The sequence below is a fragment of the Salvelinus alpinus genome, chromosome 25 (genome assembly GCF_045679555.1).
Source record: "Salvelinus alpinus chromosome 25, SLU_Salpinus.1, whole genome shotgun sequence".
NCBI lineage: Eukaryota > Metazoa > Chordata > Actinopteri > Salmoniformes > Salmonidae > Salvelinus > Salvelinus alpinus.
The window spans coordinates 1,563,300-1,589,966 of record NC_092110.1 but is presented as its reverse complement, the minus strand read 5'-3'; the positions used below and the strand labels follow the sequence as shown (position 1 = coordinate 1,589,966).

The window sequence follows — 26,667 nt, the reverse complement described above, 5'->3', positions numbered from 1 at the left end:
GGAACTTAAATCGCATTTTCAACTCTACCGATCATTTTGTCCCAAACTGTTGCATTAAATAGCTAAATGTGCCTACTCCCGTCTTGGCATCTGCGTTCTAGCCAACAGCTCGCAGATACAGTGCGGGTAGGCTGTGCGGACAGGCTAGTCTACATGACGAGTTCAGAATAGTTTTTATTTGTCAAAGCATCGATCACCGTGTCACCGAAATAAGACCCTCGATTTATTGGAAAGGAGCATCAAGCTCATCAATGTGCACTATCACCACCCTGTGAAGTGCATCATAATGTATTTCATCTGTAGCCTAATAAACGGCCAGGTTTTCCCGAGGCGTAGCGGGAGGACCACACATCATCGCGTGACTTCAAGTTTGCCTCGATATGGTTATTATGTCAATATTTGCGCCTAAAGACGTTTCCACTGTCATTTCTCGCATTATTAATATGACCAACACAGAAAGACCCCACCATGTCGATCGAACAAATTATCTGTTGGCCTTTATACAATTGTAACGAAACGGCCTGTTTCCTTCACAGCTGTCGGGATTTATTTTTATACGTCGACTTTACTCGTCATATACAATGCAATGGCTTTTTTCTTACTGTGATGGGTAGAAAAATCAAACAAATAGCTATGAATACATTACTGAATGTCAGATGTTAAAAACAAAGGGAGGCGAGGGAGAGAGAGAAGAAAGGAACAGTAGTGATTTTGCTGGGAGCGTCAGCTAATTTCATGCTCTGCATTTTATTGTCACGCATCAGTAATTCCAGCGTTGCTTCCAGACGCACACACTTGAACGGGCCTACCATAAGCCACTGGGTGGCGCACACACACACACACACACACACACTGAAACAGACCTACCATGAGCAATCGTATACGGTGACACACACACATGCCCACATACACAGTTGCCCGATGTACCAGCAGAGAAGCCTCTAGTGTTTCAACACCATCGCTCTATCCATCACGTGTGTGTCTGTGTAGCCTATCTGCTAGGCCTACGGCTTGATACATGCTAAAGAAGATAGCAGAAAGAGATGGCACGATGAGATAACTGCGAGAGAGGTAAATTGCAGAGAGAGAAATAGGGGGAAATTGCAGAAAGCCGTAGAGAGCAGTAGATTGCAGAAAGGGAAAGGGGGATAAGTTGTACAACTGAATGCATTCAACTGAAATGTGTCCTCCGCATTTAACCCAACCCCTCAGAGAGGTGGGGGGGGGGGGGGGGGGGGGGGGCTGCCATAATTGAAAGAGAGCGGAAAGGTCTTCGGTATCAGATTTGTCTTTCTTTCCCCCCTCAGTGACATAAGGTGTCACAGGGGCCTCCTCAGTACTCTCCAAGGTCCCCTGGTGCTTAGCCGGTCACTGATGCTCAATGACATTCATATGGATATAGAATATAATCGACACCATGAGGGCCATTTCACCAAGTCTAGCAGCTAATTGAAAAACATCCATCTTCACGTTCTTCTCCTCTCCAATTTCCCCTCGACAAAAGTAAAACAAAGTAATATAGACCTGTGTCATGAGTCAGAGAAATGTTGACTCCCGCGCAGGCTCATTTAACCTACCTAGTCATGTTAGTCCAGAGGTGTATGGCTTTAATATTCACATTAGGTAAGGATTTCAACTTTCCCCCCCCAAAAAGTATATTTATATTATTAGTATAAACACCATCACATTTAAAATATAATATTATTTAAAGGAGTTGGATATATCGACTCCAGACAGTAAGAAATAACAATACACTGCCTTCTTGGAGTCTTTCAAAAAATGAGCAACAGAGCACATTACAGTATATAACCTAATACATGTAAGATCCGAAACACACGACCCATCCAAGTCATTAAACTTGAACAATTTTACTTTCGTTCTTCACGATGCGAATTAAACTGGCGCGAGAGTGCCGATGATTATAAACGCTATTTTGCAATAACGTAAACAGAGCTGAGGTATTGTTAAGGGCTACCCCTGGACCTTGCACAACTCTCTCTCTCTACTATCGTAAAGAGGCTTCTTCCATCGTTAAATAGTGTTTACCACTAGCTACATCAATTACGCAATCTAGCAACAGGAAACGCTTCAGAAGGGCTGCTCACAAACACTACATTATTGCGGGAAATCACCTCCCCGCTAAGGAATGCACTCGGTTAATGCAACTTACCCATAAGGCCCTGCAAAGTCCTACACACCTGCAATACACTTTCCCCCCCCCATAGGACAACAAAAAAACATGTCATGTAATTTAGGCCTAATTCATTGATGATGCCCTACAATATCTGCCCCTGTGTCTTTGCTGAAACGGTCAGTGTCACAGACCAAGAATGCACCATACCATTGTGTGTGTGTGTCAGTTGGACGAGAAGTCCATGCATCGTCGGGGAAGCTTTTCCTGTCCCTAGATATACGGCCGCCAACGTTCGTAGAGTAAACAGCAAAAAATAATAATGATGCAAATGAGCTCACCCCGCGAGCAGAGTGAGTCCCTGCCGAATCCCTTCACCGCTGCAGGCACACACACTCACAAACACATACACCACCCTCCCCCCCACACACACACACACACACACACACAGAACCCCTAGTCCCCACTGACAGATTAACAACACAATGGTTCCGGGAACGTTCTAAAGGAAAGTGTCAGAGCTCCGACGCTCCATTGTCTGAGGCAGTAATTAAAGCGTTCCGATTCCCGACAGTTATCAAGCAGATGTCACCGTCCTCCCCATTCCCATCCCCAGCCCAGGGCCAGGCAGGGAGAGAGAGAGAGATGAGGTAAGAATGATACAGTAATGATGCGTCCCAAATGGCCCCCCAATAGGGCTCTGGTCAAAAGTAGTGCATTTTTATTAAGGGTGCCATTTGAGACACAGAGTCTGGTTCCAGGGAAATATCCTCTAGTCTCCATGCTAAGATCTGGACAAAAGGCAGTCTGATGGAAAGCACATTTAAAAAATGCCTAGTTACTTAAAAAGCGTTTACAAATGTAAATTGGGTGCGATTCTGTAACCTTCTAAAATGCCCTACAGCTTGTTTGTTCACACATGGTTTGAATGTAATTGTATGGCAGCCTTTATTTCCGTACCAAAACATGCTAGAGAAGACGACAGATTCTAACTCTCTCTCTCTCCATTTCTCCAACAAACATGGGGTAGTATACTGTAGCTAGCGCCAGAAGAGTTGGATGTTCATTCTTGTTCTTTCTAATAGACTACAATGGCTGAATTTAGCTTTTAAGACTTTAAAAAATATAATGAAATAATGGGCAAACTAAACAATAAAAACACACACATAACATTCTTATGCACTTATAATAATAACATCCTGGGAAGGAGAACATCGCAACACCATCTCTCACACAATGCTAATGTGTCTGCTTCATCTACCTCTAATGTATGGACCGATTAGCCACTATAGACAGAGGGAGAACTGGCCTGGTTACTACAGAGCAGTGAAACACTGGGAATTTTTACCATAAAATATTCGTCATATATATTTATATTGAGGAAATGTTAAATCCCTCTCCAATGTTGACTGACTGCGTCTGTCTTTACGTTCTATAGTATCTGATATAGCGTCGGATAGCTATCAAATTTCCCCTTTGGGGATCAATAAAATAAAAATGTGCTAGTGTAATGGAATAGGTAAAGTCATGGTCTGAACCAGTTATGTAAGCTGGATGGTAAAACAGCTACTCTACTACCATCTACCAGTATCATGTTCTCTAGTCAACACATAACGCGTACACATGGAGAAGAAAAAAAAACAGCCTCCTATTACATGACATCCTTTCGATCTTCTCTCGGTTTCTCACTCAAAATCCAAGGTTCCTCGGGGACAGTGGCCCAGGTCAGGGCCACTTCCAGATGGACATGGGGCTGAGAGAGGCTCTCTGTCCCCAGAGACATGACAACTGAGTGGGCCTCTTCAACTCTGTGCGTCTCAAAAATGAATACAATCTTTATCCTGCGGAAAGAATGACATCAGAATGATGTTAGACGGAAAATCTCCCTCCGTACAGACTCTCTAGTCTGGCTCCAAATGTACAGTGCTTAATTCACCACTAACTCCAATCAAACTCATTTTATTGGCCTGTTTACGTTAATGGATCGACTCTGGGCTCTGCTGCCATAAGTGCTGGCGAACGTAAGCGTCAGTCTTGTAAATGGTTATGGTGGAAGTGGTGGCCTGGGCTACATGTGCTAAAAGCATTTTAATTAGCTTCCCACTAGCCTATTAATCAACGGCGCTAGAGTTATAAAATCTATTAGATATTGATAATGAAATGAACAATGTCACTCAAAAACTAGGCCTAAGTTGAACAGGCGATAGAGGAATGAGACAGCCTTCTCTACACACAATACAGACAGACAGCCTTCTCTCCACACAGTACAGACAGAGTGTCAGCGTGCTACTGTTCAGGCTGCCACTGCCCGTGGTAGTGGTGGAAGGAGAAAAAATAAATAAAATAAAAACTAAAATGACAACATTTGTGTGTAGTTGGAACTGGGCTCGTTAGCGCTGCTCTGAACGGGATGCCAATGATAACGCTCCAATTCCCCCCCCCCCCCCCCCCCGTCAACTTGTCCAAGGATCCCTCAGCCTCGTTGGGGGAAACAGCGTTGCTAAGAGGACTTGAAGGTCGTGAGTTATGTGTTCCCAAATGTACATACGTCCCTCACAACAGCGGTTTAGACCTGCCTTGCCTGCTGCACAATGACAGCACAGGCTTATCAAAGCAGACGCTTAAGAGCAGTCTCTCTCTTCTCTCTCAGACTGAAGGACTGTGGTCAGTGCTGCTCTCTAGTGGTGAAGGGTGCAAACAGCATGATTAATGTTGCAATACTCTAGTCTACTGCTTGGGTGCTCAAGTACTATTTGAGAAGGTCTAGTCACACACATTTCCTAGCTGGCAAAGGTCCAGGTGGCTATTGTCGTTTATCGGTGTAGTAACAAACCACCACATCGCCACCCATTCGACCCCAAACTGTTCACGGAGAGAAACCTTTGCAGTTTCAAAGCTCATTTTCCACAGTTCTACACATTTTGCCATAGGGCAGAGAGAACATTTTGCAGTTTTAAAACTAATTTCCTGCATTTCTACCAGATAAGTGTTATTATACTGTTTCAACTACTAAAATAACCAATTTACAAATAGTGTCTTATGTCGTTAGTCTGATTCTAGAGAGTGATAATGGATATTGCTTAGTGACTTTTGGGCACCTCCTTTCCACTACATCTCCCTAATGAACTGAACCGTACTGAAGCCACTTCTTCCGTCCCCAATCTCTCTCCAGCCTGAAGGAGGCGTACACACACATATATTCTGGAGAGCAGGGCCAATGCACAGTAAATGACAATTACACTAACCCTCAGAGCCCGCCAGCCTGCTCCCCCATCTAATGTTTCTCATTAATAACTGTAGCGGAAAAGCCAATAGGGCAAATAACACACTCTCCAATACTCAGAGGGCTAAGCCAATCAATTAGACGAAAGCCACTTCTTCACCCAAACGGCCTAATGAATGAACAACGTAATGCAAAGTCAATGGGATCATAGCTTTTATTTAACTAACTAAAAAAGAGAAAACACCTTTCACTCAGAATAAAGTGAGTGATGGTTACTTCTAGAAGGGCAGTCAACTGAACAACCTATCAGCTCAATTATTCATAGAATATTGAAATTGATGTCTGATCACCATGGGTTTTTGTGATACTCAAGTCAATAAATTGCAGGTGCTGCCACACAAAGGATTAAGGCCTTAACTTGACTGTAAGGATTCAATTGTATTTAGAATGGACTAGGGCTCACACGGTTTAATTCAAGGTTTATCATCTTTGATGTCTTTTGGAGATAATTTTGTTGTTGCAAAATCAGTACTAGTTTCAAGGGCCAATCCAACTCACACACCTTCGATCCGACAGCACCTCTCCACCAATACACTGATGAACACACTACTACAGTACCTGCATCTCTCTGTATAACCCACCCAATCAGGTATGACTTCCTTTGATGCTTAGTAACTCTGTCCCTGTTTAATATGAACCCAATTGGCAACACACTACTATAGCCAAACACCTGCTTCTATCATATAGAAAAACCCACCCAATCAGTTGTGACTTCCTTTGATTCCAGCCTCCGTCTGAGAGCACTGTGCTGAGCATACATCCCACTGTGTGTTCATATGACTGGAGCATCTCACAGATACTCACCAACTGTGTCATTACCTTCTCAATAGAGAAAAGAAACGGTTTGCCATCGAACCATCTAAACTTGCTTTTTCCATTTCAGAACCTCACTCGAGATAGCTTTCCTTTCAGAGGCCGTGTTTGTTTTAATGGGAGGGTAGAGAGTTACAGTTTTCAGCAGAGGAGGAACTGAGTGTCTGTTTGCCCTGAGGAGAGGGTGTCGTGTGTTGAATTAACTTGAAACCCGCTACAGATGTGTGGAGTGAATCGGGGCTTTTTGAAACAGCCACCTTCAAAATGGCCGCCCTCAAAATAGAAAATCAGTCTTGTTTATGTGGCTGCCTTTTCGCTGCGCAGCTGAGAAAACACAGGAATCAGCTCTGTTTGTCCCCTCTCTGTGACATCGCTTTCTGTTTTTTTTTCTCTCCTCCCTCTCGTTCGCCGGTACGGCCCCTTTTTTAAACAGCGCTGATTTTGTAAAGACGAGCGTAACAATGAAACATCTGTGTGACTTCTGGCACGCTCGCTAGCCGCCATTTCCTGGTACCCAGGGTGCATTTCTCATCTCTCGGCATGGTAATCAAGCACTGCTTCTCTCTGCCGCTCTCCCGTCGTCTCCCGTCAACATCATTCTGTCTGATAGTGTTAAAGCTACATGCACTGAGAGCATTTCTTACATCTTTCTAGAATGGAATGGAACAGACCCAACCCTCGCCATGCATATTAACCCTGGAAGACCCACAGTTGTAAAAAGGCAATGTGTCCTAAAATTGCATCATGTACCGGTCCTAAACAAAAAAATAATGTCATACATTAGTGCAGCTCCTTAGACCCAGATTTATCTCTTAGTAGTATTTGTTGTGTGTCGGTATGCTTATTGTGGCATCCGAAGCATCTAAAACATTAGAAACCTGTCCACTTGTTTGAGAACACGTTTTTTGGGGGGGGGGGGGGGGAAGCAACATATTTTGTAAGCCATCCATCCAAGTACATGACAGTATTTTTTCCTTTCTGATGCTTTTGACTAACGCTAATATAATTTTTGAATGCCCTTTTTCATTTCAGTGTTACCCTTTATCTCTTGCACCTCATCAACGTCCGGGTGTGCGACAGATCCTTTCCAAATCCAAACCATTTTTGCAACGTTGCCTGGAAATGTTCTACGAACTTGAAATCCAAAAACCAGATCATTTTTCATAAAATCAGCAGACTAAGTATCTCGGAAAGGTAATAAAAATAAATATATATCCTAATTTCGATTCATGCTGGGGTCTCACTCAATGAACAGGGCTGCTAAGTCATATGTGGTTATTTATTTCAAAAAGGTATAGCTTAAAAGATCTGGAGCCGAAGTAACAGTTCCACGTTGTACGGCCTACCACATTTGTTCTGAATAAGTCTGTATCTCTGCTATGAGCACTGTGACTGAGGTGGATGGTTCTTTCCCTGATGCACACCAAACTCTTCCCTAACAGACGGCACTATTAACCCCCTTTATCCGAACACAGCTCCAACCCCCCCCCCCCCCACACATATATATCCCTACGCTACAGTAGCCAGTATCCCTATGCATTATTCATGAGAGCTAAGTAAGCTACATTTAATTTGCCAATCAGCTGCTGGCGTTGCGGGTAATGAGATGCTAATAGCTCAGGAACCTGTATTCCCTGAGCCAAAGGCCCTCCAAGTGCCTGGGAGAGACAGAGAGAAAGTGTTGAGGATTGCATAATCTCACACACTGATAACACTATCTGCATCAGCCAGCTCTCAGCTTTGTTGTTGCCTTGTCCTCTCCTCAGAGTTTTGTTGATGTGTGAACTATTCTTCTTCTGCTTGGTCTTCTAATCAGCAGAGTCAGCAGGGACTGGGACGTGGTCTGTGGTGGGTCGTGATGAGTCAATGTTTGAATGTGAAGACTGCAAAGTGGTGTGTTTTGTTGTTGTTTGTTGAGAGTTGGCTACGCCGGAGACGCGTTGAGTGAAACGCCATTCGTCCAAGGCTCGTGTGAAAGACAGCTGAACAAATGTCTTTGGCTGGTACATATATTAATTGTATCAATGTCTATGGCTGGTAAATGTAAATTGTATCACCGCAGAGATGGAAGGACTTTCAGTCGATTGTTTCTAGAAAGGTTGCACCTAAGATCATCTGACTCATTAAGAATTTGGCAGCGGATTTATGTTACATTATACAACCAACACACACTATAGGCCTAGTACATCTCTAACCTGATTACATTACGGAGAAAAATGCTTTCTCCCCACACACACACACACACACACACACACCTCATTATCACCTTGACAATAGGCAGCCAGCAGAGTGAGAGTGTAAGTGCTATGAGGCCCTCATATCCACCATTGCCATCATGCCCTCTCAACAGAACCAGTGAGAGACGCAGTTTCAGCAGCCCAGCAATAATGACTTCCCACATCTCAGCACTTTACATTCACACACTGATTAATTACCCCCCATTAGCCATATCGGGGTAGATGCTTGTTTACACACACACACACAGCCATTGCCACACACAAAACACAGATATTGAAACGCGTGCACACACACTTGCATATAGGCATGCATACACACACCTCTCCACCACACAGCCTTTGTGTAATTGGCTATTTCCCCTGTGGGAGGCAGCAGGTAAAGAGAGAGAAGGTCAGCCTGTGGGCAGTGTCGTATTCATACACTCTCACTCTCTCTTTGATTGATATTCACTATTGATTTCCACTTACGGGCTCTTAGAGGCCCCTGACGGCCCATGGTAGGCCTTGCTGTGTGATTTATAATGTACAGACACGCTACATCACAGGCTAAACTACTCTACAGGGGCTTTGTTGTCTCAGGTTGACCCACTCACACACACAACTAAAAGAAGCCGACACACACAAGCAGTAGACACAGTGCACGCACACACCCGTGGACGGACACAGAGAAAGCATGAGAGAGGGTATCTAGTACAATAGTGTCCAGTGTCTGTGCAACTTGCTGAAAATATAGAGAAATGGGTCCATTTGGTCCTGGTTAATATAAAGCCTGAAGGTAAAAAAAAAAAAAAAACGATTGTACCCAAACTGTCTAACTGATTATCACTATGGGCAATCTGGTCCAAAAGACAAGCAACAACAGGTTAAGTCTCTCAAATTTGTAAAGAAAAAGGGAAAAAAGGAAAATTGCAACCTTGGGGGTTTAAATGTGAAAGTGGGAAATTAATTCATTTGTCCTGCATGCTCTCTTTTAGAGGGGTGGGAATTGGAAGGAGAGAGGTGGGGGTAGAAGCCGTTTCCTCCTTTTCGCCCTCTCATTATTGATTGGGGAACAACGCGATAGTTACATATCACAATTTTTCAACAATATTATATTGTTTAAAAAAAATGTTGTTAGATAGCGTTAGCTATTGCTAGTTGGCTGTACATGCGCCAATAATCTGGTATTTTTTCCTCAAATGGCTTGTTCTCCTTAAATCTTTTTCCACAGTGAGCCAAGTTTGTTTTCAGCACTTTTACTTCCATGACTTATAAAAAACAATTTTTCCTTATGCTCTCTCGTCTCTCTGCAGCAGACATACAGTGCCCTCAGAAAGTATAAAACCCCCTTGTCTTATTATACATTTTGTTGTGTTACAGCGTGAATTCAAAATGGACGCCTTTAACTTTGTACTGACTGGGTGTATTGATGCACCATCCAAAGCCACTTTTAAAAAAAAATTTTTTTTAACACACATCTACCGAATCGGTGCTCTTCTGTGCGAGGCATTGAAAAACCTCCCTGATCTTTGTGCTTGAATCTGTGCTTGAAATTCACTACTCGATTGAGGGACCTTACAGATAATTGTATGCGTGGGCCACAGAGATGGGGTAGACATGAAAAAATTTATTGTTAACCACTATTGTTGAACATGGAATGAGTCCATGTAACTTATGCGATTTGAAAGATATTTTAACTCCTGAACTTATTCAGGCTTGCCATAACAAACGGGTTGAATACTTGTTAACTAAAGACGTTTTAGCTTAAGTTTTTATGAATTTCAAAAATTCTCGACAAAAAAAAAAAAAAAAATCCACTTTCATATTATGGGGTATTGTGTGAAAATCAGTGACACAAAATAATAATTTAATACATTTTTAATTCAGGCAGTAAAAACAAAATGTCTAAAAAGGGGTGTGAACACTTCCTGAAAGCAATATGTTTGTAAAGTCAAATTGCAATTAAAACACATTATCGAATCGCAATACGTGTCGAATTGTGAGAATCGCAATACATATCGTATCAGCACCTAAGTATTGTGATAATATCGTATCGTGAGGTCCCTTGCAATTCCCAGCCCTACCTTTCATCCACCATTTTATTCCAGAGTGTGTCCCAAAAACCGCACCATTCCATATATAGCGCACTACTTTAGGGAATAGTATGTCATTTGAGATGTAATGACTGAAAGATTGACACAATGATGCTCTGACCCTAACTCTCATTTTATTACCACCTCCACCAAATCCACCTCCATTCCACCTCACCTCTGCTAAAATGTGAATAAAAGTTATTGAAAGCCCCGTGATAGATGAGGGCTTTCAGACTGGGTCCGTGCTAATGGTAATCAGGATGGGAGAGCTACGGTACTGTATAGTCTGACCTTGGCCTCGTCTCTCCCTCTCTACCAGCCTGCTATACAGTCATTAATCACATCACAACTTCGCCGGCCATCTTATGAACTCACCCCAGACTAATAGACGAGATTATCACTTACATCACTTCGTACAGCACACTAGTTTAATTGTGCGTGCAGAGCAGGAGTGTGTGTGGGAAGAGTAGGACGTGTGTGTGTGTGCATGCATGCGTGTGTGGTAGGACTTAGAAGTGTGTGTTAGGAAGTGTGTCTCGCTCTCTCTTTCTCCTTCTCTTACTCAGAGTTGATCAGATTGGAAGCTGGCAAAGTCTCTCGCACTTGGACCAGCCCACTCATTCACACACTGCTTGAACACACTAGTGTAGCCAGGCGCTGCTCGTAAGTTTTTAAGGAGAACGCCTGAAGGAAGAGAGCAACAGAGCTGGATGACTATAAGGAGGATCCAGTCATGCAGACTGATGGCCGTGTGGTTAGTGGGATCTACTGGGGTTGTAGACTAGAGGCTGTAGCTGCAGTCATTCAACTGGAGGACTGAGACACTATTATTACAAAGTACATCAACCCAGTTCTACCAGGAGACTGGAATAATCTACATCAACCCAGTTCTACCAGGAGACTGGAATAATCTACATCAACCCAGTTCTACCAGGAGACTGGAATAATCTACATCAACCCAGTTCTACCAGGAGACTGGAATAATCTACATCAACCCAGTTCTACCAGGAGACTGGAATAATCTACATCAACCCAGTTCTACCAGGAGACTGGAATAATCTACATCAACCCAGTTCTACCAGGAGACTGGAATAATCTACATCAACCCAGTTCTACCAGGAGACTGGAATAATCTACATCAACCCAGTTCTACCAGGAGACTAGAATAATCTACATCAACCCAGTTCTACCAGGAGACTAGAATAATCTACATCAACCCAGTTCTACCAGGAGACTAGAATAATCTACATCAACCCAGTTCTACCAGGAGACTAGAATAATCTACATCAACCCAGTTCTACCAGGAGACTAGAATAATCTACATCAACCCAGTTCTACCAGGAGACTAGAATAATCTACATCAACCCAGTTCTACCAGGAGACTAGAATAATCTACATCAACCCAGTTCTACCAGGAGACTAGAATAATCTACATCAACCCAGTTCTACCAGGAGACTAGAATAATCTACATCAACCCAGTTATACCAGGAGACTGGAATAATCTACATCAACCCAGTTATACCAGGAGACTAGAATAATCTACATCAACCCAGTTATACCAGGAGACTAGAATAATCTACATCAACCCAGTTATACCAGGAGACTAGAATAATCTGGTCTAAACCCCAATGTTAAGAGGATATAGCACACGCACCCTTTCTTTCCTTATGTCAGTGTTCAAAATGAATCACCATTACCTTTTCATTTCGGCACCATGGACAGGGGTCACTGACATTCCTGAATTATCTTTCCCTCTCACTAACTCATAAACAATCGCTAAACTGCACTCTTACTCTCACGACCGCCAGTGTGTAGCAGTAGTGTCTAAGGGAGCAGGGGCCTTTGGGTCTGTTAAGTACCTCTTGTGTAGCTCTCCTCCCAGAGAACAGCAGCTGGTTACCCACTCATCCCTGAACTACAGCAGGTCACACACACACAGCGTGGGCCCTGAGACACACACACAGCAGGCAGGTTAGACGGATGGGCACTGTGCTGAGTGTAGGGGGTTGCTGCTCCCCTCTCTATCCGACACCCTGTTCTTCCCTTTAGAAAAACAGAGAGTGACTGCCACAACAGACAGAGAGACAGAGAGAGATCAGTGTAGCAAGCAGCTAGGTACAGTAGTTGTGAGATGATGCAGGGGGGAGGCTGTTACAGCATGGGTTGAGGTAGTGTCATTTTCCCCCAACAGCTAGAGATGTACCCCCCATCCTCCTACAGCTAGAGATGTACCCCTTACCCTCCTACAGCTAGAGATGTACCCCTTACCCTCCTACAGCTAGAGATTTACCCCCCTACAGCTAGAGATGTAATCCCTACCCCCCTACAGCTAGATGTAATCCCTATCCTCCTACAGCTAGATGTAATCCCTATCCTCCTACAGCTAGATGTAATCCCTATCCTCCTACAGCTAGATGTAATCCCTATCCTCCTACAGCTAGATGTAATCCCTATCCTCCTACAGCTAGATGTAATCCCTATCCTCCTACAGCTAGATGTAATCCCTATCCTCCTACAGCTAGATGTACCCCCCTTACCCTCCTACAGCTAGATGTACCCCCCTTACCCTCCTACAGCTAGATGTACCCCCCTTACCCTCCTACAGCTAGATGTACCCCCCTTACCCTCCTACAGCTAGATGTACCCCCCTTACCCTCCTACAGCTAGATGTACCCCCCTTACCCTCCTACAGCTAGATGTACCCCCCTTACCCTCCTACAGCTAGATGTACCCCCCTTACCCTCCTACAGCTAGATGTACCCCCCTTACCCTCCTACAGCTAGATGTACCCTCCTACAGCTAGATGTACCCCCCTTACCCTCCTACAGCTAGAGATGTACCCCCCTTACCCTCCTACAGCTAGAGATGTAATCCCCATCCTCCTACAGCTAGAGATGTAATCCCCATCCTCCTACAGCTAGAGATGTAATCCCCATCCTCCTACAGCTAGAGATGTAATCCCCATCCTCCTACAGCTAGAGATGTAATCCCCATCCTCCTACAGCTAGAGATGTAATCCCCATCCTCCTACAGCTAGAGATGTAATCCCCATCCTCCTACAGCTAGAGATGTAATCCCCATCCTCCTACAGCTAGAGATGTAATCCCCATCCTCCTACAGCTAGAGATGTAATCCCCATCCTCCTACAGCTAGAGATGTAATCCCCATCCTCCTACAGCTAGAGATTTACCCCCCATCCTCCTACAGCTAGAGATTTACCCCCATTCCTCCTACAGCTAGAGATGTACCCCCCCATACTCCTACAGCTAGAGAGAAAATACATTACACACAGCTGCTTTCAGAGAGAGAGAGGGCGAGACCGACAGCAGCACCCCTGGAGGTGATGAATAACGAAGCAAGGCTGTAGTGCTACGCTGTTCTAGGTGTTGTTACTGTTGTTGTTGTCACGGTAACACCAGGTATCCCGCATCGTAATCACAACGGCCCAGATTGCCGATATCCTACTGCTCTGACCTGATTGTGTGTGTGTGTGTTCATAACACTGCTCCTCACAGCCTCTGATCTATAAAGGGGGCTAAAGTGAAATTGGGAGGGAGAGTACAGATGGTCAGACGCTCTCTCCAGACACATTGGGAAAAGATATCAGTATACTGTAGAAGCGATACTTAGCCTAGCCAATAAAGACTTTGGTTTAACGCCTGAAAGCAGTAGCAGTTTAAAAAACGGTGTGCCTGACAGACATGACACTCAACGAATCGATAGCATTTTAAAAAGGCTACCAGTACGCCTTTTTAGCACCAAGACTGTAGATGACACTGGCCTTCCCAGGCGGCCATTTTTAAGCAGAAGATAGCAGTCAGTCACCTCACGTCTCATCCCTAGCGAGTCCACTAATTGGAAATGCTGTAATTTCTTGATCTCGTGTTTATATTATTTGTGTATTTGTGAGACATTCCACTGCAGTGTTGGAACTCGTAACATAAGCATTTCGCTGCACCTGCTATAACACCAGCAAATCTGTGTACGCAAACAATACACCTTGAATGAATTTGTTGTGATTTACTGTTACCAATTCAACTCCTTGTTCCCAAACAACTGCTGACTAAGGCTGCTGTGGAAGAAATTCATTATTGATTTAAAAATGTTGCCTTCTCTCCACGTCTGTCTCGCTCCTCTTTCTCCCCATCCCTCCCTCCACCTCCTCTTCTCTGTTTTCTGTCTCTGTTTTTCCTCCACTGCAAGTGACAAAAGAGAGCCATTTCTCTAGTTCACGCCGCTGACTATTGACTTGTGAGCAGTGAGAAAGCCCCAGCTGAGGGAGTCGAGGGATGGAATAGAAGTCAGACAGCAGTGAGGTTTCACTACTCTGTCTGCTCCGCCTCCTCTCGTCACACCCGATGGTGCGCACGCACGTCACACGTTTGGACACGCCTACTTATTCCAGGGTTTAGAATAATAGTGAAGACATCAAAACTATGAAATAACACATGGAATCATGTAGTAACCAGTTCTAAACAAATCCAAATATATTTTATATTTGAGATTCTTCAAAGTAGCCACCCTTTGCCTTGATGACAGCTTTGCACACTCTTGGCATTCTCTCAACCAGCTTAAATGAGGTAGTCACCTGAAATGCATTTCAATTAACAGGTGTGCCCTGTGAAAAGTTTATTTGTGGAATTTCTTTCCTTCTTAATGCGTTTGAGTACACTGAAGATAGCCGTATTTGGTAAAAGACCAAGTCCATATTATGGCAAGAACAACTCAAATAAGCAGAGAGAAACGACAGTCCATCATTACATGAAGACATATTTCCACACCAATAAGAAGAAGAGACTTGCTTGGCCAAGAAACACGAGCAATGGATATTAGAAATCTGTAATTTGGTCTGATGAGTCCAAATTGAGATTTTGGGTTCCAACCGTTGCGTCTTTGAGATGCAGAGTAGGTGAACGGTGAATGATATCCGCATGTGTGGTTCCCACCGTGAAGCATGGAGGTGGTGGTGTGATGGTGCTTTGCTGGTGACACTGTTGGTAATTTATTTAGAATTCAAAGCACACTTAACCAGCATGGCTACCACAGCATTCTGCAGCAATACGCCATTCCATCTGGTTTGTGCTTAGTGGGACTATCATTTATTTTTCAACAGGACAATGACCAAACACACCTCCGGGCTGTGTAAGGGCTATTTGACCAAGGAGAGTGATGAGTGCTGCATCAGATGACTTGGCCTCCACAACCACCCGACCTCAAACCAACAAACATCAAAGGCTACCTTTGAACATAGATTAATCTGTGGCTTCCTTATTAAACTCTGACTGCTATAAACTCATTTAGGACTTTTCTTACCAAATGTATTTTCTTTCACCTTGCAGGTCTGTTTGCCAGTCCATGAGAATAATTTAAATGGCCTTTGTGGCATGCTTGTCTCTCTGTGTGTGATGCGTATGTACAGCACCAGTCAAAAGTTTGGACACCTACTCATTCAAGGGTTCTTCTTTATTTTTACTATTTTCTAAAAATGTTAACTATTTTTTGTACAATAATAGTGAAGACATCAATGGTTTGGGATGAGTTGGACCGCAGAGTGAAGGAAAAGCAGCCAACAAGTGCTCAGCATGTGGGGCAACTCCTTCAAGACTGTTGGAAAAACATTCCAGGTGAAGCTGGTTGAGAGAATGCCAAGAATGCGCAAAGCTGTCATCAACGCAAAGGGTGGCTACTTTGAAGAATCTAAAATATATTTTGATTTGTTTAACACCTTTTTGGTTACTACATGATTCCATGTGTTATTTCATAATGTTGATGTCTTCACTATTATTCGCCAATAGAAAATAGTCAAAATAAATTAAAACCCTTGAATGAATAGGTGTGTCCAGACTGGTGCTATACGTACGCGTCACACACACACGCCACAAAGGCCATTTAAATTATTCTCATCGACTGACAGACAGACCTGCGAACTACGAAGTAAGGTGAAAGAAAATATACTTTTTGGGGGGGTAAGAAAATGTCCCATGGCAAGGTGGAGTCCTAAATGAGTTTACCGCAGTCAGGGTTTAATAAGGCAAACCAGAGATTCATCTAAGTTCAAAGACAGCCTTTGATGTTTGTTGGCCTAATAACTACCTATAGTTTGTATCAAACCAGTGCATCCACCTCCTTGACACTGACTAACAATCCCTGCCTTGCCTATCACCACTCAACTGTAACAAACCATACATGCATGTGGAATAAATACTCCCCTTAGAGCCCCAAGCATTTCCTCTTCAAGCCACATCGTTAGGAGGAAAAACTCCTGGCCCTTATGAGACATCAAACAAGCGCACCCCCTACTCCTCACCCCCAACTAGACACACACACCCACCCCAATGAACACTAATAATCCCTAGCCAGCTCATCCGTGAGGCCCCAAACCTTCCCTTGGCTGCCTGTATAAGGTCTTAATTGTCAATGAATGGCCCTCAGTGCTCCAGACAACCTTTGATGAGGCCTGCCAGAGAGAGTCAGAGTGGCTGGCTCGGTAAGTGGCTGTTGACGAAACCTCTTCAACAAGAGCACCGAGCAGCTGGCCCCTGCGCCACAGATAGGCAGGGGGATAGAGGAAAGAGAGAGCGAGTGAGTTAACTGTGTGGAACAAAGCTCATTACCCGAGCATTCACATGGACCGGTTAGGCCCGAACGTACAGCACCTGGGAATCACAACATCTGAGTCAATGACACACGAGAGCTAACACCTGGACAACACCCCACTACAGCGAAGGCAACAAACAATAGCAACACAATGTCTGGAACAGTACACACGACACAATCTACAAGTTACAAAATCTTCCCACGACACAAGCTCAATACCTGAGCCGCTACATCTGCACATGGTTTAGCTGAGGGCCAGGCTACACAATTTAATGTCCAATCTATTTTCATGCGACTGTCCATGAAATCCACAGGATGAAGACAAACACCAGGCAAGCTGTCTTTAATCTATATAGAGTACACACACACGTCAGCATTAACACAGTAATAATCTACTGGTTTACAATGCCTGCACCGTCTTGTTACTATGGCTTTCTGGCAAATTTTACAATTGAGTTTCCGGTAACTAACCGAGGCTGCGACCGTCGCAGACAAACTTTTCTCGTGTCCCTGTGACAAGGAAAAACGACCATTGCAAAGACAGTCCACAAACATTCGACAGGAGTATAAAATGAAAAGTAGTTTTGACCAAAGACTAAATCGCACTCTATTTGCCTAGACATGTCGTAAGAGAAAGTATAAACCTTCCTTAAAACAGAGGAACGAACAGCGTAATGAAGGTAAAAAAAAAAAGCACAAGGCCACACACACACACACTTCCTCACCGCCATCATAATCAGGCAGCAGACCGCCTCTCTGGATTAAATCACAGCCCTGCATTAATTCTAATCAGAGTGTGTAGCCAGCCTTGACCAGAGGGCCCAGAGGGTGTATGTGCGTGTCCCTATCCCTCTGTACACACACACACCCTGGCCGAGGCAGTCATGTTGAACCACGCTCTTCAGGGTTCATCGCACCCCTCAAGTGGCACACAAACACACACAGCAGCACAGGTGAGCTACTTTGACCTTTCAGAGTGTGGGTCGGCTGAGCGTTGCCGTCTGAGCCGGGCTTTGGCGTTTTTAAAAAGGGGAACTGGAAATGGCACAAAACATGGTTATCCGGTATCTACACTTAATAACTTCAAACGTGTTTGTTTTCCCTAATGGGATCTTCGAAAGGTGTGCTTGGTAACAGAGAATACATTACATATGACAGCGTGTATGAGGGTATCTGTGTGTGAGCACCTGCAGTGAGAATAAGAGGCACAGCCTGTGCAGGGTAAAATACCTATTTGCTACTGAATTATAAAAAGGTCAGAAAATCTTTGAAGGTTTAAAAACTGCATTCTGATGCTTGCATAGAGAAAGGAAAAGAAACAGAGTTAGGAAGAGAAAGTGAGAGAGGAGAAGGGGTGGAGAGAGAAACATTATGGGATACGTGGGATGACTGAGTCGGTGTGACAATAGGAGAAACAGAGTGTGAAAAGTTGCGAGCGAGCGAGAAGTAGAGTAGAGTAGAGGAACAGAGGTCTTGTATGGGTCAGGTATCTGGAGAGGCAGAGCTAAAGTCTTTACACCGTGGCTGTCACGTTAGCCCTTCAAGCACTAGCTTTTATCCCCCTCCGCTTCTACACTCTCACACTAAATGCACCTCAGAAGACTCACAAGCCTCCGCAACCATCGTTCCTTTCAAAATAAACCCCCTTTCATACTCTAGCCCGGGTAATTTCACCATTTGCTAAAAAGGGAGAATCTGTTGAATAGAATAAGAATCTGAGCGGCGTCGAGTTCAGCTCCAGAAGACGCTTTATGAGTTGGATCAACGCGGCAGAAACGAGGTGGAAGTCAGCTCTGCGTTGTCTTTACTCAGAGAGAAAAAAGAAAAATACGATTAATCTCTCAAAGAAGCCAACAAATTCATACAAAGTATCTAAGGTGAACTCTACACGACCCATCGGCATCACCTGGTCCCATGTCTCGCTCTCAAACAAAGCACAGATCACAGCAGAGAGGTGGGCCACAGCGGCGGAATTAGTGTAGTATATCAAGAGGTTTCTGGTAGCAGGGAATAAAAGCTTCATCATGAACTCTTGCATTTCAAGGCCCACGTCAGTTCACAACAATCCTCTCACAATATACAGTGAGCTCCAAAAGTATTGGTACAGTGACAAAACGTTGTTTTGGCTCAGTACTCCAGCACCTCATACAACTAGGAGGTTAAAGTGTTGAATCATAACCCCCCCCCCAAAAAATTGAATCATAACCCCCCCCCCAAAAAAAACCGCTAACCTCCCCTGTTCGGTTAGCATGTCTTGGGGGTATGATGTGGTGTGTCTAACTTTCTCACTCATCATTATTCACGATTCATTCAGGACTATCCGTAATCATGTAAGCATCCACATTAATGTAGAAGTGGATGAAAATACGCTCAAATTAAAACTGACAGTCTGCACTTTAACCTCAGTCATTGTATAATTCCAATGTATTCTGACGCATATAATTTCAGTTATGGTTTACTCCGTTTGCTGACTAAGTCGTCTTTTTCTCCCTCTCTCCCCCTGCTGCTTGCCGATTACCACACCAAGCCATGCCCCGTCCCTCAAGGGGAGAGCAGTTGCTCGACCCGAGTTACAACCACTTCGTTGCCGTTCATTCTGCCGTCTGCATGGTCAGATAGATGCAACCAGATGTTGATGACATGCTGCTTTCCACAAGCGGTCCATAATTAAACTATTCGTTTGTGTATCTTACTGTCTGCTAGTTTGTCTTTGCAAGTTGTGGCTCAAATAAATCTTGTTAGCTGCTAATGTTTATTGCTAGTAAGCTGGCTATTACAATTGAATGACACTGGAGGGGATGGCTGCTGTTTTACAGGCTCCTAACTAGAGGTCGACCGATTATTTATTTTTCAACGCCGATACCGATTATTGGAGGACCCAAAAAAAGCCGATACCGATTTTTTTTTAAAGGCCAATTTTTATATATAGATTTGTAATAATGACAATTACAACATAACTGAATGAACACTTTTATTTTAACTTAATATAATACATAAATAAAATCTATTTAGTCTCAAATAAATGAAACATGTTCAATTTGGTTTAAATAATGCAAAAACACAGTGTTGGAGAAGAAAGTAAAAGTGCAATGTGTGCCATGTTAAAAAGCTAACGTTTCAGTTCCTTGCTCAGAACACATGAAAGCTGGTGGTTCCTTTTAACATGAGTCTTCAATATTCCCAGTTAAGAAGTTTTAGGTTGTAGTTATAGGAATTATAGGACTATTTCTCTCTATACCATTTGTATTTCATATACCTTTGACTATTGGATGTTCTTATAGGCACTATAGTATTGCCAGCCTAATCTCGGGAGTTGATAGGCTTGAAGTCATAAACTATGCTGTGCTTCAAGCATTGCGAAGAGCTGCTGGCAAACGCAGAAAAGTGCTGTTTGAATGAATGCTTACGAGCGTGCTGCTGCCTACCACCGCTCAGTCAGACTGCGCTATCAAATCATAGACTTAATTATAATAAACACACAGAAGTACGAGCCTTAGGTCATTAATATGGTCAAATCCGAAAACTATCAATTCAAAAACAAAAAGTGTATTCTTTCAGTGAAATACGGAACCGTCAAAATATTGCTGTTACATTGCACAACCTTCAATGTTATGTCATAATTATGTCAAATTCTGGCAAATTAATTACGGTCTTTGTTAGGAAGAAATGGTCAGGCTACCCAAACTGCTGCATATACCCTGACTGCTTGCACAGAACGCAAGAGAAGTTACACAATTTCCCTAGTTAATATTGCCTGCTAACATGAATTTCTTTTAACTAAATATGCAGGTTTAAAAAATATATACTTGTGTATTGATTTTAAGAAAGGCATTGATGTTTATGGTTAGGTACATTTGTGCAAAGATTGTGCTTTTTCACAAATGCGCTTTTGTTAAATCATCACCTGTTTGGCAAAGTAGGCTGTGATTCGATGATAAATTAACAGGCACCGCATTGATTATATGCAACGCAAAACAAGCTAGTTAACCTAGTAATATCATCAACCATGTGTAGTTAACTAGTGATTATGTTAAGATTGATTGTTTTTTATAAGATAAGTTTAATGCTAGCTAGCAACTTACCATGGCTCCTTGCTGCACTCGCGTAACAGGTGGTCAGCCTGCCACGCAGTCTCCTCGTGGATTGCAAAGTAAATCGGCCATAATCGGCGTCCAAAAATGCCGATTACCGATTGTTATGAAAACTTGAAAATCGGCCATGCCGATTAAATCGGCCGACCTCTACTCCTAGCCAACTGTGCTATTTTGTTAGTTTTTTGCGTTATTTTTAACTTATTTTGTACATAATGTTGCTGCTACAGTACAGTCTCAAAAATAACTTCTGGACATCAGAACAGCGATTACTCACTAAGATTTTATCTTTAACGAGTCTGATGCAAAGGACATACTACTTTCGAGACCAGGCCCAAATCCCTGTCATTTGCTTGAAGAAAAGATGCAGAAAAGAGGGGGCGGAGGTTGGGCTGCCTTCTGCAAATTCGTAGGCGAGTGAGTAAACCTCCACTACCGTCCGTACTATTGGCCAACGTACAATCATTGGAAAATAAAATGGATAATCTACGATTAAAACTATCCTACCAATGGGACATTAAATACTGTAAAATCTTATGTTTCACCGAAACGTGGCTGAACGACGACACGGATAATACAGAGCTGGCTGGGTTTTCTATGCATCGGCAGGACAGAACAGCTACGTCTGGTAAGACAAGAGGCAGGGGTGTGTGTCTATTTGTCAATAACAACTGGTGCGCGATGTCTAATATTAAAGAAGTCTTGAGGTATTGCTCGCCTGAGGTAGAGTACCTCATGATAAGCTGTAGACCACACTATCTACCAAGAGAGTTCTCATCTATATTATTGGCAGCCGTCTATTTACCACCACAAACCGATGCTGGCACTAAGACTGCACTCAAACAACTGTATAAAGCCATAAGCAAACAAGAAAAAGCTCATCCAGAAGTGGCGCTCCTAGTGGCCGGGGACTTTAATGCAGGTAAACTTAACGCTGTTTTGCCTAATTTAACCAGTATATCACATGTGCAGCCAGAGAAAAAAATTATAATAATTAAACTCTAGACCACCTTTACTCCACACACAGAGACGCACACAAAGCTCTCCCTAGCCCTCCATTTGGTAAATCTGACCATAATTCTACCTTCCGAATTCCTGCTTACAAGGAAAAACTAAAGCAGGCAGTACCAGTGACTCGCTCAATACGGAAGTGGTCAGATGAGGGATGCTATGGTCATGACTCTCCTGTGAGGATCCAAAGATCAGGTTAAAATGGATTAATGTCTACTGGGCCCTCTCACCCACAGAAGGGAGGAGGAATTGGTGTGGGGGTTTAATGACCTCACACCAATCGTAAATTGCATGCAGCAGACGACTCCTTTGGTCTCTAGTATTGGTGATTGGAATCTCTGTTACAGAAGATTTTGCCGGCCAAAAACTTAACGTCAAAAAGGGAACACTGGGACAATATTTTCAACATCCGAATGTGGGGAATGATGAGAGATGACTATTTTGTGATGTCATTTAAGTTACAATATTTTTTTATAGCACTTTTAAAAAGAGCTTTCACACTATGTCAGGTTTACATCCTTCATGTTATGTAGGAAATAAAGGATGAAGAGAATATATTTATTAAGGTAACTAAATTCATATTCCTTTCTAACAAGACATAGTTTTGATGATACTTTGCAAGTAACTAGCCATGCCCGAGGGAGCTCAGAGAGCGTGCCAGGATGACAGAAACACCCTTTTATACCCAAGTGTGTAAAAGATTGAGTTAAGAATTAACATACCAGACTAGGACTCAAGCTGCAGCTAGGTCTCCATTGGACCCTGAAAATCAACACGAGGTGAAGACGACAAAGTAGCCTCTAACAATCAATGTTACGGTTGAGTAGCTGTTCTAAGTATTGTATCTAAGAAAAGGAATTTAAGTAGGACCATCCGGTTATTCTCTTCAAATCATCATCGACTACACTGCTCATCACCCCTCTGGGGATTATCGACATGGCTGATTAGCTGTCCTCAGAAGACCACTCTTCCAGAACGAGTGAAAGTAAACAGACAACTAAGACATCGTGACCTCTTGTGAACAATCAGAGCCTTACACTTAAGGAGAAGGCCCAATCAAACCCTTTTCATGAAGGCCAGGGTCCAACAGTGATACACAACGAAGGAAGACCTTCAACACGTAAATACATGCATTACTACTTGCCCAAATGGGCGGCAGTTCGGGGCAAGGCATTAGGATTACTGTGAGCGTAGTTCCTAAATGTATCCAAGTGTTGTCTCTCTCTTTTATAACAAGTGTCATTTGTGTTATTCTGCTAGGGACCCATTTCCATCGTATTAAGTTTCTAATCAATAACCTATACTGTGTGTGTGTGTGTGTGTGTGTGTGTGTATCCTGTGTTATCATTTAGTTAGTAAATAAATAATCAAATCAATGTGTGGTACGGAATGATCAGTAAGACTCGTGTTTGTGCAGATTCAAGAACTCTGCGATGTTCAGAAAAAGATTGAAATGAGGTAATGATTAATAAGTGACTTATCGAAATCATATATTTTAGAGTAATTCGGGAGATGGTAATTAACTGTTTCCACGGTGCCCCAAATTCCTAATGAGTTAATTGTTACAAGATTAATTTTAAAAAATTCAACCAAAAACTTAAATAGGGTAACAATTAAACATAGTTGATTCAATAAGTAACAGTCAGCACATTAATGAATGTAATGTCACGACATTACGCTAGAGGATTGATTTGATAGCATAGAATGGAATATGTTCCGGGATTCATCCAATGGCATTGAGAAGTACACCACATCAGTCACCAGCTTCATCAATAAGTGCATCGGCGACGTTGTCCCCACAGTGAGCATATGTACATATCCCAACAAGAAGCCATGGATTACAGACAACATCCGCACAGAGCTGTAGGCTAGAGCTGCCGCTTTCTAGGAGCGGAACACTGATCCGGACGCTTATAAGAAATCCCGCAACGCCCTCAGACGAACCATCACAGACAAAGCTTCAATACAGGACTAAGATTGACGCTCGTCAGATATGGCAGTGCTTGCGACCTATTACGGACTACAAAAGGGAAACCCAGCCGCGAGCTGCCCAGTGACGTCAGCCTACCAGATGAGCTAAATGCCTATTATGCTCACTTCGAGGCAAGCAACACTGAAGCATGCATGAGAGCACCAGCTTTTCCGTACAACTGTGATCACGCGCTTGGTAGCCGATGTAAACAAAACCTTTAGACAGGTCAACATTTACAAAGCCATGGGGCCAGACGGATTACCAGGACGTGTACTTAAAGCATGCGTGGACCAACTGGCAAGTGTCTTCACTGACATTTTCAACCTCTCCCTGACTGAGTCTGTAATACCAACATGTTTCAAGCAAACCACCATAGTACCTGTGTCCAAGGAAGCGAAGGTAACCTGCCTAAATGATCACTGCCCTGTAGCACTCCCATCAGTAGCCATGAAGTGCTTTGAAAGGCTGGTCATGGCTAACATCAACACCATCATCCAGGAAACCCTAGACCCACTCCAATTTACATACCTCCAAAACAGATCCATAGATGATGGAATCTCAATTGCACTCCACAATGCCCTTTCCCACCTTGACAAAAGGAACACCTATGTGAGAATGCTATTTATTGACTACAGCTCAGCATTCAACACCAGTGCCCACAAAGCACATCACTAAGCTAAGGACCCTGGGACTAAACACCTCCCTCTGCAACTAGATCCTGGACTTCCTGACGGGCCACCCCCAAGTGGTAAGGGTAGGCAACATCTGCCACGCTGATCCTCAACACTGGGGCCCCTCAGGGGTGTGTGCTTAGTCCCCTCCTGTACTCCCTGTTCACCCACGACTGTGTCCAAACAGAACTCCAACATTAAGTTTGCTGACGACACAACAGTGGTAGGCCTGATAACTGACAATGATGTGACAGCCTATAGGGAGGAGGTCAGAGACCTGGCAGTGTGGTGCCAGGACAACCTCTCCCTCAATGGGAGCAAGACAAAGGAGCTGATCGTAGACTACAGGAAAAGGAAGGCCAAACATTAAAAGGCAGGCCCCCATTAACATTGACGGGGCTGTAGTGGAGCGAGTCGAGAGTTTCAAATTCCTTGGTGTCCACATCACCAACGTACTATCACGGTCCTAACAAACTAAGACAGTCATGAAGAAGGCACGACAACACCTTTTCCCTCTCAGGAGACTGAAAAGATTTGGCATGGGTCCCCAGAACCTAAAAATGTTCTACAGCTGCACCATCAAGAGCATCCTGACCATTGAATCACCGCCTGGTATGGCAACTGCTCGGCCTCCGACCGCAAGGCGCTACAGAGGGTAGTGATTACAGCCAAGTACATCACCGGGGCCAAGCTTCTTGCCATCCAGGACCTATATACTAGGCTGTGTCAGAGGGAGGCCATAAAATTTGTCAGAGACTCCAGTCACCCAAGTCATAGACTGTTCTCTCTGCTACCACACGGCAACTGGTACTGAAGCCCCAATTCTAGGACCAAAAGGCTCCTTAACAGCTTCTACCCCCATGAAAGAGTTCTGAACAATTAAACAAAATGGACAACCAGACTATTTACATTGACGACCCCCCATTTGTTTTTACACTGCTGCTACTCTGTTTATTATGTATGCATAGTCACTTTACCCCTACCTGCTGTACAAATTACCTCAACTTGCCTGTACATCGACTGGGTACCAGTACCCCCTGTATATAGCCTCGTTATTTAATTGTTACTTTACATTTTTTCTTACATTTGTTTACTTTAGTTTATTTAGTAAATATTTTCTTAACTCCATTTCTTGAACTGCATTGTTGGTTAAGGGCTTGTAAGTAAGAATTTCACAGTAAGGTGTTCAGACCTGTTGTATTTCGGCGCATGTTACAAATAAACATTTATTTGATTTGAATTTAGCTAGCTTGCTAAATGTACTTAAGAGTCAGAGCAAACATAGGTATCTAATACAGCACGGTACCAGTGCTGGTATATGCATGTTGTTTGTGTAATGGTCTCTTATAAAGAGAGGAATAGGCAAAGCATGAATATGTTAGCTAGCTACAGTGTACTCGGAAAGTATTGACCGCTTCACCTTTTCCACATTGTTACATTACAGCATTATTCTAAAATGGATTTGGCATTCAGGCCATAGAATTCAATCTTGGTTTCATCAGACCGGAGAGTTTTGTTTGTAATGGCCTGAGAGTCCTTTAGGTGCCTATTGGCAAACTCCAAGTGGGCTGTCATGTGCCTTTTACTGGAGGAGTGGCTTCTGGCTGGCCACTCCACCATAAAGGCCTGATTGGTGGAGTGCTGCAGAGATGGTTGTCCTTCTGGAAGGTCACCTCCCTGACCGAGGCCCTTCTCCGCCGGTTGCGCAGTTTGGCCAGGCAGCCAGCTCTAGGAGGAGACTTGGTGGTTCCAAACTTCCATTTAATAATGATGGAGGCCATTGTGTTC

General features: G+C 43.5%; 1 protein-coding gene across 2 annotated transcripts in view; it reads right to left on the bottom strand.

The window, feature by feature from the left end:
* The window catches only part of adck1 (aarF domain containing kinase 1), a 173,812-nt gene that overhangs the window by 122,844 nt on the left and 24,301 nt on the right, over positions 1-26,667 (bottom strand). Inside the window, exon 1 of one of the 2 annotated variants that reach the window (XM_071365127.1) lies at positions 2,342-2,414. The exons of the other annotated variant lie outside the window; for it this stretch is intronic. Coding sequence (XP_071221228.1) covers positions 2,342-2,344 — 3 coding nt within the window. The 5' untranslated portion in view covers positions 2,345-2,414. Of the gene's footprint in view, positions 1-2,341; positions 2,415-26,667 lie in introns of those variants that run through there. 2 annotated transcript variants of the gene reach the window in all.